We start from the raw sequence: 16,388 nt of genomic DNA on the forward strand, positions 1-16,388 counted from the left end.
CGACTTTTTCGCGTTATTACGCCTTTTTTCGCTTTAACACGCCTTTTAAAAAGGTGTTATTATTTATTATATTTTTTTCACTGTTAGATTGATCCTAGTAGGCTTTCATATTTTACAATATCTGCCAGTTTCAAAAAAATAGTGAGTGTGCAGTTATTCTTAATTTTGTTAGCTGTGATCTTTCACACCCTTTCAAAGGAAATTAGAAGTAATCATGCAATTTGTAATTTAATTGTATTCAGTGCAATTTAAGATTTTTACTATAGATATAAAGTTTTCCCAAGTTAGATAATGAGATTTTGCTCCATTGTTCATAGATTGTTCATACATGTAGATCATGTTAACGAAAGTTTTATTTAATTTAAGGGAGCCGACTGGCGTTTTATTGTGTGAAAACTACTACGGAGAGACTCTTTAATTTCATACAATATGTACCTTACATTGACTTCAGTATACATGCCAATTTTAGCGAAAATCTACCGTCTGGGTATTTTTATGGACCATCTCAAAATACAGATACATTTACTATAGGATTATATAGGAAATACCATTTTTTCGCACTTTGGAGCAAATAATACAAATGCTACAGTAAATAACTATAGACTTTTTGCTCAAATTATATTATTTGATGAGTAATACTATATTGTACATTTTATGCAAGAAACACAAAATTCTACCGTCTGGTTTCCAGAGGGGACATCTCAAAATGTCAAAATTCATGATATTTTCCTGTTTTTATGGAGTACTACAAAACATGACAGATACCACATATTTACATAAAAAATAATAAAAATGATTGTGATTTTCTCAATTTCCTATGTTTAAAATTTCAAGAGCATCTATACTTTTTTTAATGACATAATTAATGACCCCTCTGAAAGAACTTCGGTTATTCATAACGTTAAAACACACTATAACGACGTCTACCTATATACCCATCATTTGAAAAATCGTTTTAAAAATCAGTTATTTAAAAACGTAATTAGAATTTTTAACCTGAGATTTCCTAAATTTATTAATTTTTATAAACTTTGTTTATAGTTGCTTTAAAAGAGTAAATACACTTTATTTTACTATGCTGCGCGAAGTATTGTGCAATGAAAACCCCAGTCGGCCCCCTTAAAATTAAATTCCTTATGTGAATTTTTTAAGAAGTCAAGTAAAGTTTTTGTTGAAGATGAAATTCTTTTTCAGAGCTAACTCTTTGTCTCATATATATATATATATATATATATATATATATATATATATATATATATATATAATATCAAATTTATAGTCTGTAATCCATATTTCAAATGAACCATATGTTATAATTATTGCAATCATTCACTTGTTTATGTAAGTATTTCCATTTGATGTAAATTTTTATGCAAGTCCTAATTTAATATATATTGAACTGTTATAGGTACAATGTAAACAATGTTATGCTTATTATAAAAAAGAAACATATATTTCTTTCATTAGCATAAAATAAATATACACTATTTGTGCTTATGTTTTAAGGAATGTTTTGAGTTTCAAGTGCCTGTGGTGAAAAGCTGTAAAGTACTGTGAACGATAGTATTGTTCTCCCGCCTACATGTACCTCCAAGTCAATTTTTAAAAGTTAACATATTTGAATGATTTTTTTTTTATATTTATAAAGATATTTATATGAATTTTCATAAAACATTATTTATTTGGGAAAAAACAAAGAGAGAAAACTTTTTAATAATTCTGGTAAAACTTGCGTTTTTCACTATATAGAAATCAACGGAAAACGGAAAATATTTTAAAGACATCTTCCCCTCCCCCCCTCCCCCTCCTCCCCCCCCCCCCCGTGAAACCAAAATTCCTTTTAACAAGTAATATAGACTGTCATTTCACAAATTCATACCAAAACTTTTTGTGTTTCAAGGGGGGAACATATGTTTACAGACAAAAATCGACAAAAATCCCTTTTTTCCCTAATTTCAAAGGGGTTTACAACTAGAACATTGTATTTTATTATTGATATATATGTTTAATTTTATATGCGTAAAACATAAAAAAGAGTTAAGAACATTACATCAAAGAATATTTTAAAATGTGGTGATGGTTTAAAGCCCGATTTCAATGGAAAATATCGATCGTCTACCACCCTTATTGAAAGAGCTGGGATTAGGGGTAAATAACTATTTATCACTGGTATTAAACTTATTAATTAATTACCATTAAACTGTTGAACAGTTCTTTGCATTCAAGAAAGATTTTATGGCCAAATTGCCATTAATATTGAATTATATGGGTGTGAAATGTAGGCAGGAATCGAGAGTAAGCGTACGTAGTTCTTGATCACATTCTCATCATATAGTGTAATATTTTTCCCAAGCCAAAAATAAAACTGTATTTTAAAAAAAAGCGCCAAATCGACAGTCTGTTCTAACCCTGCGGGTTGTTCATGCATCAATGATCTTTAAGTCTGCGATTGCGAGTCTGGGTTTCTTTGTTTACATATAAAGGGAGTTTTCCCGCAGTGTGTTCACATATTTGGCGGACAAAGGCATTTGGTAAGATTGTACGATTACGTTGTTATATTTGAGGTATGTATAATTTTGATGATGTTTGCATTCATCGTCGGAAGGTTTTCGGTCTCGGTTACAGTACCATCAACGATAAATCAGAGACGTATAGATCTACTAATAGTAGGCCTACAGTGTATATACATCCCTTGTTGAATGTGTGTAAGTGTAACGGAGAGAAAACCGTGGGTTCCGGCGATGTGATATATGATGTAGATATATACAAAGGGAAGATGAAGTGTCTCGGTACTACTGCACCAATTAAAAAAAATGTGTTGTTTACGTCATAGTTATAGTTTATTTTTAGTATAATTGCATATATATATTTCATGTATTTCGCAATACACTTTCCTCTCCCGTAAACCCCCTCCTTTTCGTGTTGAGAATTAAGTTTTGGAATGACTTTCCAGCGGAACGGTTCAGTGATCTACATGTGTCTACACGTGTAGTTTAACATTTACTGTATTAAATTAGTTACAAAATGAATTACTTTACCATGCTTACAGTACACTGAGTAAGGGGAATCTAGTCGAAATCACAAAATATATGTTTATACACATTGTAACACAAGGGATGTTTTCGGTATTAAAAAAATAATCCTTCGGCCTTGAGTTTTCAGACATCAAGAAATAGTCTTCTGATTTTCTGGTAAAACAGGTTGAATTTTTAGTTTCAATCAAAAAGAAGGCCTATTTTATTTAAACATTAGAATAAGTGTAATGTATGATGTACCCTGATTTATTTATAAATAAAATTAACACTATGGAGCACATAAAATCTATCCCCGCTATTGGGAATAAAAATGTGATCCCTTGTAACACTTAAACCTATATAGTGTTTAATTTTTGTATTGTAATAAGATCTTAAGGACAAATTAGTTAATATTATATTTTAATTCTGAGAAGTTGTCAACTTCATCAATTTTAAAATAATTTAACTATTTTTATGTATTGAATATGATCATTCTCTGAACTATATAAACTCAAGAGTATCTTGAAGTAGCCTAGCTAGTAATATTTCATTATTTTGTTGTACAGTGTTGTAATTGATAACTTAATCATTGAAATGTTACCAGCCTGGCACACAAGCAATAGATCTAGAAAGTTTATTTCAATATCTAAGAAACTCATTTTTTTAGCTCACCTCAACGAAGTTGGGGGAGCTTATGTAATACCGTCGGTGTCCTAGTTTTTGGAGCAGTTTTCTTTTCAAATACTTTGATGCTCTATATCAATCAGAGATGCATGGAGGATGCTCTAGTGTGTTTCACTGTATCGGTCAAGGTTTCAGATGCTGCAATTTCAGCTGAAGAATGACCAGGTTAATGTTTTTGGAGCAGGTTAAAGTTTTTGGTGCAGGTTAAAGTTTTTGGAGCAGGTCTCATTTCCAAGTAACTATAAACCCTATATTGACCAAACTTGCATGGATGATACATCTAAGGATGCACACTACTGGACTTGCTTCAGATGCTGGATCTGACCTATATATAACGGATGAGAGACCAGGTTAATGTTTTTGGAGCAGATCTGACATTTCCAAGTAACTATAAGCCCTATGTTAACCAAACTTGCAAGGATGATACTCCTAAGAATGCACACCATTGGACTTGCTTCAGATGCTGGATCTGACCTATATTTTCCAGATGAGTGACCAGGTTAAAGTTTTTGGACCACATCTCATTTCCAAGTAACTATAAGCCCTATATTGACCAAATGTGCATGGATGATATGTCTGAGGATGCACACCACTGGACTTGCTTCAGATGGTGGACCTGACCTACATTTTTCCTGATGAGTAACCAGGTTAAAGTTTTTGGAGCAGATCTCATTTCCAAGTAACTATAAGGCTTATCTGAACCAAACTTGCATGGATGATACATCAAGGGACGAACACTCTCAAACTTGCTTCAGATGCTGGATTTGACTTGCATTTTCTGGATGAGTGACTAGTTTTAAGATTTAGATAAGTCCATTCCCAAGCAGCAAGCCATATCAGACCAAAATTGCATAAATGTTGCATCTAGGGATGCACACTACTAGATTATTAGTTTAGTGGGACTTTGCCTTACTTAAAGACAACATTCGTAGAAGTGAGCTTTGTAATCTCTGATTACCTATGTTTTTCCTTTGTAACACCTTAGCCCTCTTCTTCAAGAGAAATCAGGAATTTAAGTTTGACTATCAATTCCAAAACAATTTTTCTAAAAGATATAACATTTGTGTTTTTTCAAGTGTGACTGAAATAATAAAACAACTTTGTCACACAAACAAACACATATATTAATCTTGAACACATCACTTAAAGTGATCAATATGTGTAAACACTAACAACACATTTACTTATTTAATATGCAGGAGAATGGCTTCCAAAGTTTCTATAATTTCCTTGGTGCTTATTGGCATCACCATGACATTTTGGACGGTTGCCATGTTAACCCCAGGATGGCTTGTTGTGTACATAACCAACGAATTATATCCACAGGGAGTAAGTTGGGATATATATTTTCAATGCAGTCAGTGATAAACATATAGAATAGACTTTTTATTTGTAAATACTGGAAAGGCTACGAAAAGAAAAAAAAACCTTTTGCTTACTGGGTACATCCCTTAGATGCTCTACAATTTTAGCTGACATGCTTTCTCTATGCATGTATTTCAGATGAAGGCTGCCTTCAGTATATTTTATTATCAGATGTGTTACCCCTCTGACCAGTGTAAGACTGATTCTCTGTCCTTTTCCAAGGAAGATAACTCTGCCTCATCACCGGGCATGCGTAAGTTCATTATTGTTCATATCATTATCAATTATGTTAAAAAATTATATTTATATTTACATCCACAAAATATTATCTCCTTTATTTCTTAAGAAAACCATTGCCGTTTATCAGTCGTCAGGTAACACTGCTTAGCATATCACCTCTATATACAGATTTCTTGAGCAGTGGTTGTTCCATCAATAAAACATACAATGGCGTGCATGCCAATAAATCACTATTTCATCCACTAAATCTTACTTTAAATGATTATTTGTACAGATATAGATATAAACAATAAAATGTCTTTCTTTGTTTTTAGTGTGGGAATTAACATTGCAGCTATTGCAGAAAAAATTATAATAAATAATGCATTTTTTTCTGCAACAGCTGCAACATTGATCCCCTTACTAACAAGCAAAGAAAGTGTTTTATTGTTTAAATGATATGATTTTATTTTCACTGGACTTCTTCAAAGTATATTATCAACACTTTTTCTTGAACCAATTTGTTTTAGTCCACAAGTGCATGGTTTGATCAAACTTCAATCTACACAATATAATAATGATTGCATTTTCCTTTACAAATGCATAGACTTGTCCTAAAATCAAAAGTTTAAAATCTGATGTTGCAATCTCACTGTGAAATTAAGTTAATGAAAATAGGAATGACATTTTTTAAAGAAAAAGGGAAACTCTTCATTATGATAGTAGATAAATTAGATTTAATAATTCTAAGTTAGATATGTTATTCATGATCTTTTACATATTACAGCTCACTTCGTGGAGATTCAGCTGGAGGCTTGCTTTGCAATCATTGTATGCTGTGCCAGCTTTGTTCTGCTCCTGGTGAACCAAAGAGCTGTCCTTCCCAAAACCTCCCGAGTTGTAGTTGGAGGCATTCTTGTGTTTCTTGGAGGTACGCTCAACTTGCAGTAAAAAATTATGTGTTGTGTACATGTATAAATAAATAAATGTTAGTGTAAGGGTCACTGAAATAAGATGAAAAAAACTAGAGAGAGAAAAAATACCCTCTGCCCTGGAAGCTTGTGTTATAAATCTCTGAATTTCAGGTTTGGTCAAGGTAAATATATTGATACTTGGAAGTCAGCATATTTCTTTTAAATGAAATTTTTAAATTAGTAAATATCTCCTATATACCACAAATCCACACTCAAAAATATTTTTAAATGAGATCCAGTCTAACATGTATTTCAGTGCTTGACAACTACCAGTAAAATATGTTTCAAGTCAGAATTCATTATTTAATGACTACCCATTTATCAATTTTACTTACTAAAGAAGGTCATTTTTTTGTGTTTTATTTGTAATAATGTTTTCCCAGTAGGAACAATCAAACTCATTGAAAACTTAAGCTATAATTTTAAGATTCGTATCTTGTATATACAATATAAATATATAGGTAAAAGAGAATACAAATTTTAGGTGATAGGGTCATAGAAAGTGATGTTTGAAATCATCTTGTCACCATACTTTGCATTTTCAGTGGTCTCTGAATCCATCCTTGTTGGTCGGATGATCAATGCAAACTTGAAGACAAATGACCAGTTCTCACAGATTCTAGAAAATATACCAGTCAATTTACCTTTCATTGTGGATTACCGCGTTGGTGTACAGTATTCTATCATCCTGACCGACCTCGGTGTCATCACTGGCATCATCTCCTGCGTGGCTCTGACCTGTGTCTATTGTAGAAGTCGAGGTGCATCCTCAGAAGAACATCAAGTGTTGGAGGTGTACCCACCGGTCACTCAAAATTACCAACATCTTCAAGAGAGTTACTGAAATCAAAAGTACTGACAGTTTTATTTGAGATTTGATTTGAATCTCTGAGAAACTAATTGATTTTGAAGACTATAACTGCCAAAATATTTACACGTAGTATTGTTCAATCATGAACCACTTTTTGCTATTTTTATTGTTTTTGATGTGTTCATTATTGCTCCACACAGATTTGTGGGTCATTTGTATTAATCACTATTTGTCAATCACTTTTCCATTCATCCAAAAGGGTTTATTTTTTGCATGATAGCTCTTTAAAGATTGTTCTATGGTGTTGAAGTTGGTATTTTTTTTTTTTAGCAAGCAATAAGGCATTTTTTTTATATCAAAGTCATCAAATTTGGAATAAGTAAGGTTTCTTAACAAGTGTAAGAAAGAATGGAAAAGTAGAAAAAAATCAACTTTCTAGACATGATTATTAGTATGATACTTAAACTATATCCCTCAAGTTTAATTATCTTACTTACTGCAAAAGAGCAAGAGTCTAATCTTTGACTTTCACATCAAAAAAAGCTCTTTCAGCAAGTGATATTTGTTTTGAGGTAAATCTTACACTTGAGTGATGTTTGCTCCTATTTAAGCCTGGCATCTTACAAAATGCTTGCTTTTGACAAGTGGTTAAGTAATAACATCACTGGAAACTGTTATTTTGACTTTTTTATATAAATTGTATAATTACAGTTGTTAAATGTTTTCTCACTATGCTTAAGTTGTCATTTCTTATCCTTCCACCCTATTATTAGATATATACATGTATCCCTTAGCGGTGCCCTTGCTGACTTACAGTTTTATAGTCTGTGTACATGGTGCTTTCATATTATGACATTATTTTCATGCTTCAAGTATTAGAATAAAATATATGTTATAGGGCCCTGTCACACCAAGCTGCGTCCACACGGAGTCATTTCGGCGTTGTAAAAATGTTAAAATGATAAAATCGCAGTGGAATCGCAGGGAAATCGCACAAATTTCAGTAAAATTTTTACAATGTAAAGATGTCACTGCGTCCCTACGGCGACCCACGCGTTTCTACGGCGTTCTCGCGGCGTGCTACTGCGTTCCCAACGGAGATCTCTTCGCGATTGACTGCGCTTCCGCGGAGCTTTTACGGCGTGTTAGGAGTTGTCACCTAGCGTTCACGGCGTTCTCACTGCGCTTGCTGCGTTCACAATACGTCCACAATGCGTTCGTCACTATGGATATATATTCATAAGGAGTGTAACACATTTTTTTTTAAAGATTCGAGTCACATAACGAAAAGACTTCAAAAATGATATATTTGAATAATTTAGTACTAAATTACTGTTAGTTTTATAATTTAAACCCTTCTTTTTTCAATCATATCAATTCAGATGTGTTTTTTCTTTGATTTTAAATAAACACATTGAAAAGTTGTTATAGAATTTAAGTAATTCCATCGCAACTCCACTGAACAACAGAACAGGTTCTGGTGTAATTTTTACTTCCCAATTCTACTCCCATGCTCCTGGCCAGGAGTGCAACAAATACGTTAGAATTATTGCTGATCAATTATGAGGCGATTGCTCTTGTTTTGTGAGCTGGCTGACAACGCTCTAACAACGCCGTGAAAGCGCATTGTGATCGCCAACGTACGCGGTAGAAACGCCAAGGGAGCGCAATGATCGCAGTGACAACTCCTTGTTGTCGCTGTGTAATCGCAGTCATAAAAATCACAAGACAATTAATCTCATTAGAAGCGCCGTAAAAGCGCGATAGAAACGCCGTGATATCTCCAAGGACTCCGCGAGGTCTCCGTGGAAGCGCAGTCTACTATCACTGCGTTCATGCTGCGATCATGTGCGTCTTCACGGCGTGCGTACGGAGCTCCCACTGCGTTGTTGGAGATATCACCGCGCTGCTACGGCGATCATACTACGTTTCTACTGCGTTCTTATCAGACGGCGATCACACGGCGCGTACTTTGTGCATGCCCAAAGTGCGCGCCGTCCCCTGGCGTTCTAGGAGACCCTACGCGACCCTACCGCGTTCAGTGGAGATCTCGCCGCGTTGTCACGGCGCTGTAGGAGACTCTACTGCGCTCACCTCGGCGTTTTGCATTTTTTATGGACGCCGTGCGATCGCCGTGAGGACGCAGTCCCGGTGTGACAGGGGTATTACACATATCTTTTTGAAATTGTAATAAGAGAGGGGAGGGGAATGGAAATGAAAGCACATAGTATTATGTTTGAATGAACAAAGTTCACATGATTACCTGAAACTATTCTACTTTTTAGCTCTACTGGTCAGAGACCAGGCCCCAGGATCATAAAACAGACTTAGATTTAAGTCAAATTTTCAATCCCCTATAAAATGTTCGTTAATTTCTGAATTAATGTCTAAATTTGCAGATAACAACATTTTTGTAAAGCAATATTGAACAAGATGTGTTTGTGAAACACCGACGCCCCCGTATGGCAACTTATAGCAAAGGTTAAACTTTCTCAAATGCAAATCAAATATATCGGTACCCAAAGTAAGGTCTTGTATCGAGGAATAAACCTGTGAAATATGAAAGACCTAGCAGCAACCATAAAGAGATGTGGAAAAGGTTAACGTTTTTTCAAAAGTATATCAAACATCAATGTCAAATGGTCAAAATTAATGGTGCCCAAGGAAAGACCTTCTCCCAAGAAAAACACAGGTGAAATATGAAAGCCGAAGCACCAACCGTTTAAATGTTATGACCAAGGTTCAAGTTTTCCAAAAGAAGGTCAAACTCCAAGGTCAAGGTCAAAGGGTTAAAGTTGTTGGTATCTAAAGAAAGGTGTTGTCACAAGGATTACATATGTGAAATATGAAAGCTCTAGCACCAAACGTTCAAAAGTTATGGCCAAGGTTAAAGTTTTCTAAAAGTAGGTCAAACTCCAAGGTCAAGGTCAAAGTTGTTGGTATTCAAAGAAAGGTCTTGTCACAAGGATTACATATGTGAAATATGAAAGCCCTAGCACCAATTGTTCAAAATTTAAGGCCAAGGTTAAAGTTTTCCAAAAAGTAGGTCAAACTCCAAGGTCAAGGTCAAAGGGTCAAAGTTGTTAGTATCCAAAGGAAGGTCTTTTCACAAGGATTACACATGTGAAATATGAAAGCCCTAGCACCAAATGTTTAAAAGCCAAGGTTAATGTTTTCCAAAAGTAGGTCAAAATCCAAGGTCAAAGGGTCAAAGTTGTTGGTATCCAAAGGAAGGTCTTGTCACAAGGATTACACATGTGGAATATGAAAGCTCTAGCACCAACCGTTTAAAAGTTATGGCCAAGGTTAAAGTTTTCCACAACTTTGACCCTTTGACCTTGGAGTTTGACCTACTTTTGAATACTTTAACCTTGGCCATAACTATGTATTCAAAGTTGCTGCTAGGATTTTCATATTTCACAGGTATATTCCTCGAGACAAGACCTTACTTTGGGTACCAACATATTTGATTTGCATTTGAGAAAGTTTAACATTTGCTATAAATTGCCATACGGGGGCATCAGTGTTTCACAAACACATCTTGTTGGATATGTTTGTAAAAGTATTCTTTAAAAAAAGTTTTCATCATTGTACGCTAATTAAAAACTCAAAAAACTGTACCTTAATTAGAAATTTCATTTGATGTTAATTCGCTACAATACAGTGCCATGCCAGGTATAATTAATACCTCTTTAAGAAAAGAAAAAAACTCTCTCTTTTTATATATATATATATATAATTGTATAAGCTTATGTATGTAAAGCAAAATCACGTTAGCTAGCCGTGATTTGTTTTCCATTTTTAGGAATATGCGAATATTCTTCTTGACAAAAAAGAATTCCATTTGGATCCGGACGAAATTAAGATATTTTGAAAAGCCCCTTTATGGTCAGAATTCCTTGTGGATTCTTCCATTTCAGACTGTTTATATCTGACTCGTTAAGAATTACTTATACATAGCTCTGTTTACTGTTCTTTTGACCAGACACTATAAAGAACGAGGGCGCATTTGATTGGCATTCGGCAGGAATCCGGGCGCACTTGAAAAATGACAAGTTCATTGTTCTGTCACTTGAGGTTTTAGCATTCTTTTGAAGTATCGGGTTCCTGTGAAATAGGAAAGGGAAATCCCGATATTGTGCCTTGATTTGCTAAAAAAATAACTTGAAAAGAGGCTAGATGGTTCATTTGGTACAAAATGTCACATTTTTAAAAACGTTTTCTAAAAATTTGCTATCTCTTGGTCATCTCTCCACGATTTTCAAACGTTATATGTATAATCTAATTCAAAGAAACAAACAACCATTTATAAAAAAAATGGAGAGAAGACCGAGGGACCATAAAAAAATGAACTTTTCCCCCAAAAATTCCAATGTGTAAATGCGATGCTTCATTGTCGTTTTAAAATCCAGGTTGTATGTGTAGCGATGATATCTCAGTGGTATGCGTTACGAGTCCAGTGCAATGAAGTTCAGCATTTTTTGGTTCGATTCTCGCAAGGAACGTTAATATATATTTTTTTTAATGCAAACAATCAATCCTTTTGTCAGTTCAATTTTTTGCACTGATTTATCTTAAAATGGTTAAATTCTGGTTCCGTTGCATCGAGAGCGAAAGCAGTTCTTCCAACCTACTGATTCTTTAATATACACAATCATGAATTGTAATTGCATATTTAACTATACACCCTTATTATCTTGTAGGTGTTTATTATTTATGAAAAGCATTACTATGTTGACATTTAATCTTCAAATGTTTGGTACACATCATTCCTGTAGATCACATGCCAAATACGTCAATCTTCTTTGCGATGGAAGTTTTTTTTTTTTTTTTTTTTTTTTTTTTTGTCAAAATCTTTGAATAATTTTAAATGATACAGTAAATGAACCTCTGTGAAGTACAATGTTTTTCTTACTGAAATATTTTTTTAGTGTAACTGATAAAGTTAGAAATGCTGAAAAATATTATTCCTTTTAAGGATTTTGAAGAAAATTGACAACTGTTTGCATGAGTAAAAAAGAGCTCAACACTCTACTTGTGAAAATCCAGGATTTATGCAGATGCAGATTAGGGCTTTGCTGATCATATATTAAAAATTCATTTCAAATTTGAAAATCTTTTTCTTTCCTCTTGGAGAAAAGCAGGCAAACTATTTGTAAGGGTATAATGAGCAATTAGCCTTGAAATCCATGACCTTTGGTAAAGGTGTTTGGCATCAGAGAAGGACTAAGCTGGATAAACATTGAAAATATATTGTATAAAATACGCATATAAAAATCTTTTTCTGGATATCTAACTACAATCTGTTTAAATTATTTTTTGAGAAATTAACCCTATACCAAATTGTAAAATTCATGTCCCTATGGTCAGCATTTCACAGGGGAGTGGCTAGAACTTTGAAGTATAGGCACAAATTACCCTGTGTGCGGCAAGGGGTCTGGGGGCCGCCTAAGGCCCCCAGCGGGTCCAGAGCAGCGCCCTGGTAGGGGGTTCAGGGGATTCAGATTTTGAGAACCCTGAGTGACAAATTCTGGGCGTTTAAAATACAAAATTCTGGGTCTCTTTAAAATGAAATTTCATATTACGAAGAAAAGCTAAGAAAGTGCAGTCCAACTTTTTAACCAGAGATCTTTAATTAGTAAGAAGAGTTTTACATTTTTTTTTTCGGCGTAATCAAATTTAGAACATGAAGAAGAAAGTTATTTCGCCCGCGTGGCGCAGTGGTTTGAGCACTTGCTCTAGAGTCGCGGAGTAAGGAGTTGATCCTTACGTCGCGGGTTCGAATCCCACTGTGGGACGTGCATGGAGACCGGTCCTTCGGATGAGAACGTATAAACCGAGGTTCCATGTCACAGTAGATGCTGTTACGAAAAAAGATCCCTCACTGCTCAATGGCCCTAAGTGCCGAGTATAGGTCAAAATTTGCAGCTCTCCACCGGCAAGTGGTGGCGTCTCAATATGAGTGAAAATATTCTAGAGGGACGTTAAACAACAAACAAACATAAAAAAAGTATTCAAAAATAATGAGAATGAACAAATATTTTTTTTCAGAAAAAGGCTAGTCTGCCAACAAAGAAGTGGGAAATTCGGTTGGACAGCCATAAAAAAGTTAATTGCTGTTAAATCAAATCAATTCAAATAAAACTTAATACCACACATATCATATCTTGGGAGCGTCAGGTTTTTTTTATATATCTATATTTAATTACACGTACTTGCATATAGAAATTTCCAAGACATTTTATAAGAAGTCCTACAGTGAAACAACCGGTTAACTATTGCAGGTTATTATTACTTTGCACAGATCGGTGGTTATTTATACATTCATGATCTCTCTAGCAATGGCGAAAATGATATTTAGTCATTTATTTTCTTTCTTTTTTACAGTTTTGTTTCATTAAGTTTTTTTTTCTGAAAAAAAAGTGTAGACACGTGCCTTAAGTGCCTAATGGCAGCTACGCCACTGTTTCAGCCCCTGGGGTTGGCTATGTTAGTCATATATTGAAAATAAAAGGCTTAACATCGTCTCTTGTGAGAAAAGCATAATAACGCCTTTTGGAAAGGCGTTTGCTCTGGAGTCGCGGTGTAAGGAGTTTATTTTTACGTCGCGTTTTTGAATCCAACTGCGGGACGTGGAGACCGGTCCTTCGGATGAGACCGTATAAACCAAGGTCCCGTATCGCAGTAGATGCTGGTACGAAAAAGATCCCTCGCTGCTCAATGGCCTTGAGTGCCGAGTATAGGCCTAAATTTGCAACTCTCCATCGGCAAGTGGTGGTGTCTCCATATGAGTGAAAATTCTCGGACGTTAAACAAATCATAAAACAAACAAACAAACCAAGTATAGTTTACCAGGTCCAGTGTAAATGGGTGCAGAAAGCCAGGTGCAGTGTTACCGAGTTCTTTTTATCAGATCCAGTGTTACCAGGTGAGGAGACCAGGTACAACTAGTGTAACCTGTTTTTATTCTACTAGATCCTTTTAATCATTAATAGAATTAGAAAATTGTAAGTTTATTAAAGAAAAGTGAAGTGTATAACAAAGAAGCGGTCCTTGTAACACCCCCCCCCCCGAGTGCTATAGACGCGCACTGTCAGAGAAACTGAAAGATACCTTTGGCAGAATGAAGTCTTCACCATAGACACTATAAATTCCACCCAGGATTCCAGATTGGAGGTGGATATTGGAAATATATAGGTCATTTGAAACCAGATGGTTCAGCAAACTAAACCAAGTTGTATAGGGCTATGTTGATGGAGAAAAGACAGAAACCCACCTAAACTTTGCCAGACTTAGGTGAAAGTATTCGCCGCTTGACTCACTTAGCCTACCCGACTGCTCCCTATGAAGTAACAGAAATGATTGCCAAAGAATAGTTTGTTGATGCTGTGACAGACTTTAACATAAGACTCCATATTAAAAGTCACTTAGTGATGCGATGCGACTAGCAGTGTTGTAAGTCACATTCAGAACGTAGTAACGGCCGATGGAATGTCCTTAAAAGTAAAAGGACGAGGTAGCTTATCGATTCAGGTGGGAGATAAATGGACATATCTCATACTAAAATGTATGCATATGGAATTAAACACGAACTGCATTTACAGGGGCACATAGGATGAATTCATGTCAGTCTGAAAGAAACTATGGCAATTCCTCCAAGTAGTGAGATTATTTGTTATATGCAAGCATTGTCACCCCCAGAAGTAAAAGTAGAAATATCTCTACTGGTATGGCCAAACCATAAGATAGATAAGGGCAATCTGTCTAATATTAACAAGACAAATTTCGAATTTGACATATATAAGAGGGCAGGTGTTGAATAAGATGATTATTTTAAACAGACACCTAAAACGAATGCATAGGAAACAAGAGATATCAGAATAACAAGAGATATCAGAATAACAAGAGAAGAGGCAAATTTAAGATTCTTTTGTGGAAACACTTATAGACGAGGATTGCCAAGCATCTTATTTGCAAGATAATTTTTTTTTTTCAGTTTTCTTTAAAAAAAAATAATAATTTAAAACCATTAAGAGCTAATAGCAAAATTTTCCTGCTGAAACCATATTCCAAATGAGAGGTCTTAGAGTTTCATTAAATAAACCTTTGTTGTAACGTTCTTCCTTAACGTATGATAAATATCCGTTTAATTATATGTTAAGCGTATTGCTAATAATTCCTATGTTTAACATACCTTATATCTATGATCTTCGTTTTTATATGGTAAATATATGTTTTGTAGTTTTATCTTTTTATACAATTGTACCACATTGAATTCATTAGGACTTAAATTATTATGTCTTAAGGACAGATGATACAAGCAATGCCTGGATTGTAGGGATGTCAGATCGGTCAATTTTTGATAATCGGTTACTCGGACGTTTTTCCGATCGGGTACTCGGTAAAAATGTAATAACAAGTTTGTTAATTTTTAATTGTTAATTTGTTAAACTCCAGAGCTGTTTTGTCACGTTTTATGAATGTATATAAACTCCAGAGCTGTTTTGTCACGTTTTATGAATGTATATAAACATGGAGTCCAAAGGAAATGATTTTTAGTACTAAATTTATTTATCAAATAAACACAAATGACGCAATAAATACATCAAAAATTACAAATGGTTTACAGTTCTTGTTTAAGATCTATATTTCATCAACGCAAAAGGAGGACAATCTGTTACGCAGGTTTGTGATGATTAGACTAGCGAAAGAGGAGGAACGGACGTTGTTTTGATTATTAGTCTAATATTTATTCAACTTGCTATGGAAACTGACTTTAAACATTTTTTTTAATCTTTATTTATTTTGAAGTGGGTAGCGGCATGCATTTCTGTGCACTTCCGATTTCGCTGCCATATATTAACTAAATAATTTCAAAATGATTTGAAGATAATAGACCATATTAGTCGATGTTCACTGAAAAACAATCATTGAAGCCATAAAAAAAATTAAGGACCACAATAGGTGAGTACAGCTGTACCAGGTGATTGGTCACTAATTACTTCATATACACAGCCATAGGCGATAATGGGTGTTTACATGGGTAGATGACGACACGCTAATTACCCGTATGCATACATGTATTTGAGTTATTTTTTTGATAAGTTTTTGATAAAAAATATGTACCTTTAAATAAGAAAAAATACACATCCGAGTAACCGAGTACCATTTTTAGTATTCGATACTCGGACGTTCGATCGAGTATCCGGTTAACCGGGTACTCGTTGACATCCCTACTGGATTGGTATATATTTTTGGACCTAAATTGGTTGTGAATGTTGCAAATAATTTTCTAAAATATCAAGAAATTGTAAATCTTCT

At 34.5% G+C, this 16,388-nt stretch overlaps 1 protein-coding gene across 1 annotated transcript; it reads left to right on the forward strand.

Moving 5' to 3' along the window:
• Positions 1–2,449: 2,449 nt before the first annotated feature.
• LOC133201564 (uncharacterized) lies at positions 2,450–7,801 on the forward strand. The gene is made up of 5 exons (XM_061337363.1): positions 2,450–2,531; positions 4,898–5,027; positions 5,202–5,316; positions 6,070–6,213; positions 6,802–7,801. Exons 2-5 carry the CDS (start codon positions 4,902–4,904, stop codon positions 7,098–7,100), a joined length of 684 nt encoding a protein of 227 aa, XP_061193347.1. The 5' UTR covers positions 2,450–2,531; positions 4,898–4,901; the 3' UTR covers positions 7,101–7,801.
• Positions 7,802–16,388: the final 8,587 nt, after the last annotated feature.

The sequence above is a fragment of the Saccostrea echinata genome, unplaced genomic scaffold, assembly GCF_033153115.1.
Source record: "Saccostrea echinata isolate AGI-Se365-2 ecotype Australia unplaced genomic scaffold, CSIRO_AGI_Sech_v1 ptg000045l, whole genome shotgun sequence".
Classification (NCBI taxonomy): domain Eukaryota; kingdom Metazoa; phylum Mollusca; class Bivalvia; order Ostreida; family Ostreidae; genus Saccostrea; species Saccostrea echinata.

Bases quoted from the DNA above. Each gene is read 5' to 3' on its own strand.
- LOC133201564 (XM_061337363.1), top strand. From the start codon at position 4,902: ATGGCTTCCAAAGTTTCTATAATTTCCTTGGTGCTTATTGGCATCACC. The intron at 5,028-5,201 runs GTAAGTTGGGAT...CATGTATTTCAG, and splicing joins ACGAATTATATCCACAGGGA to ATGAAGGCTGCCTTCAGTAT. The intron at 6,214-6,801 runs GTACGCTCAACT...TTGCATTTTCAG, and splicing joins CATTCTTGTGTTTCTTGGAG to TGGTCTCTGAATCCATCCTT.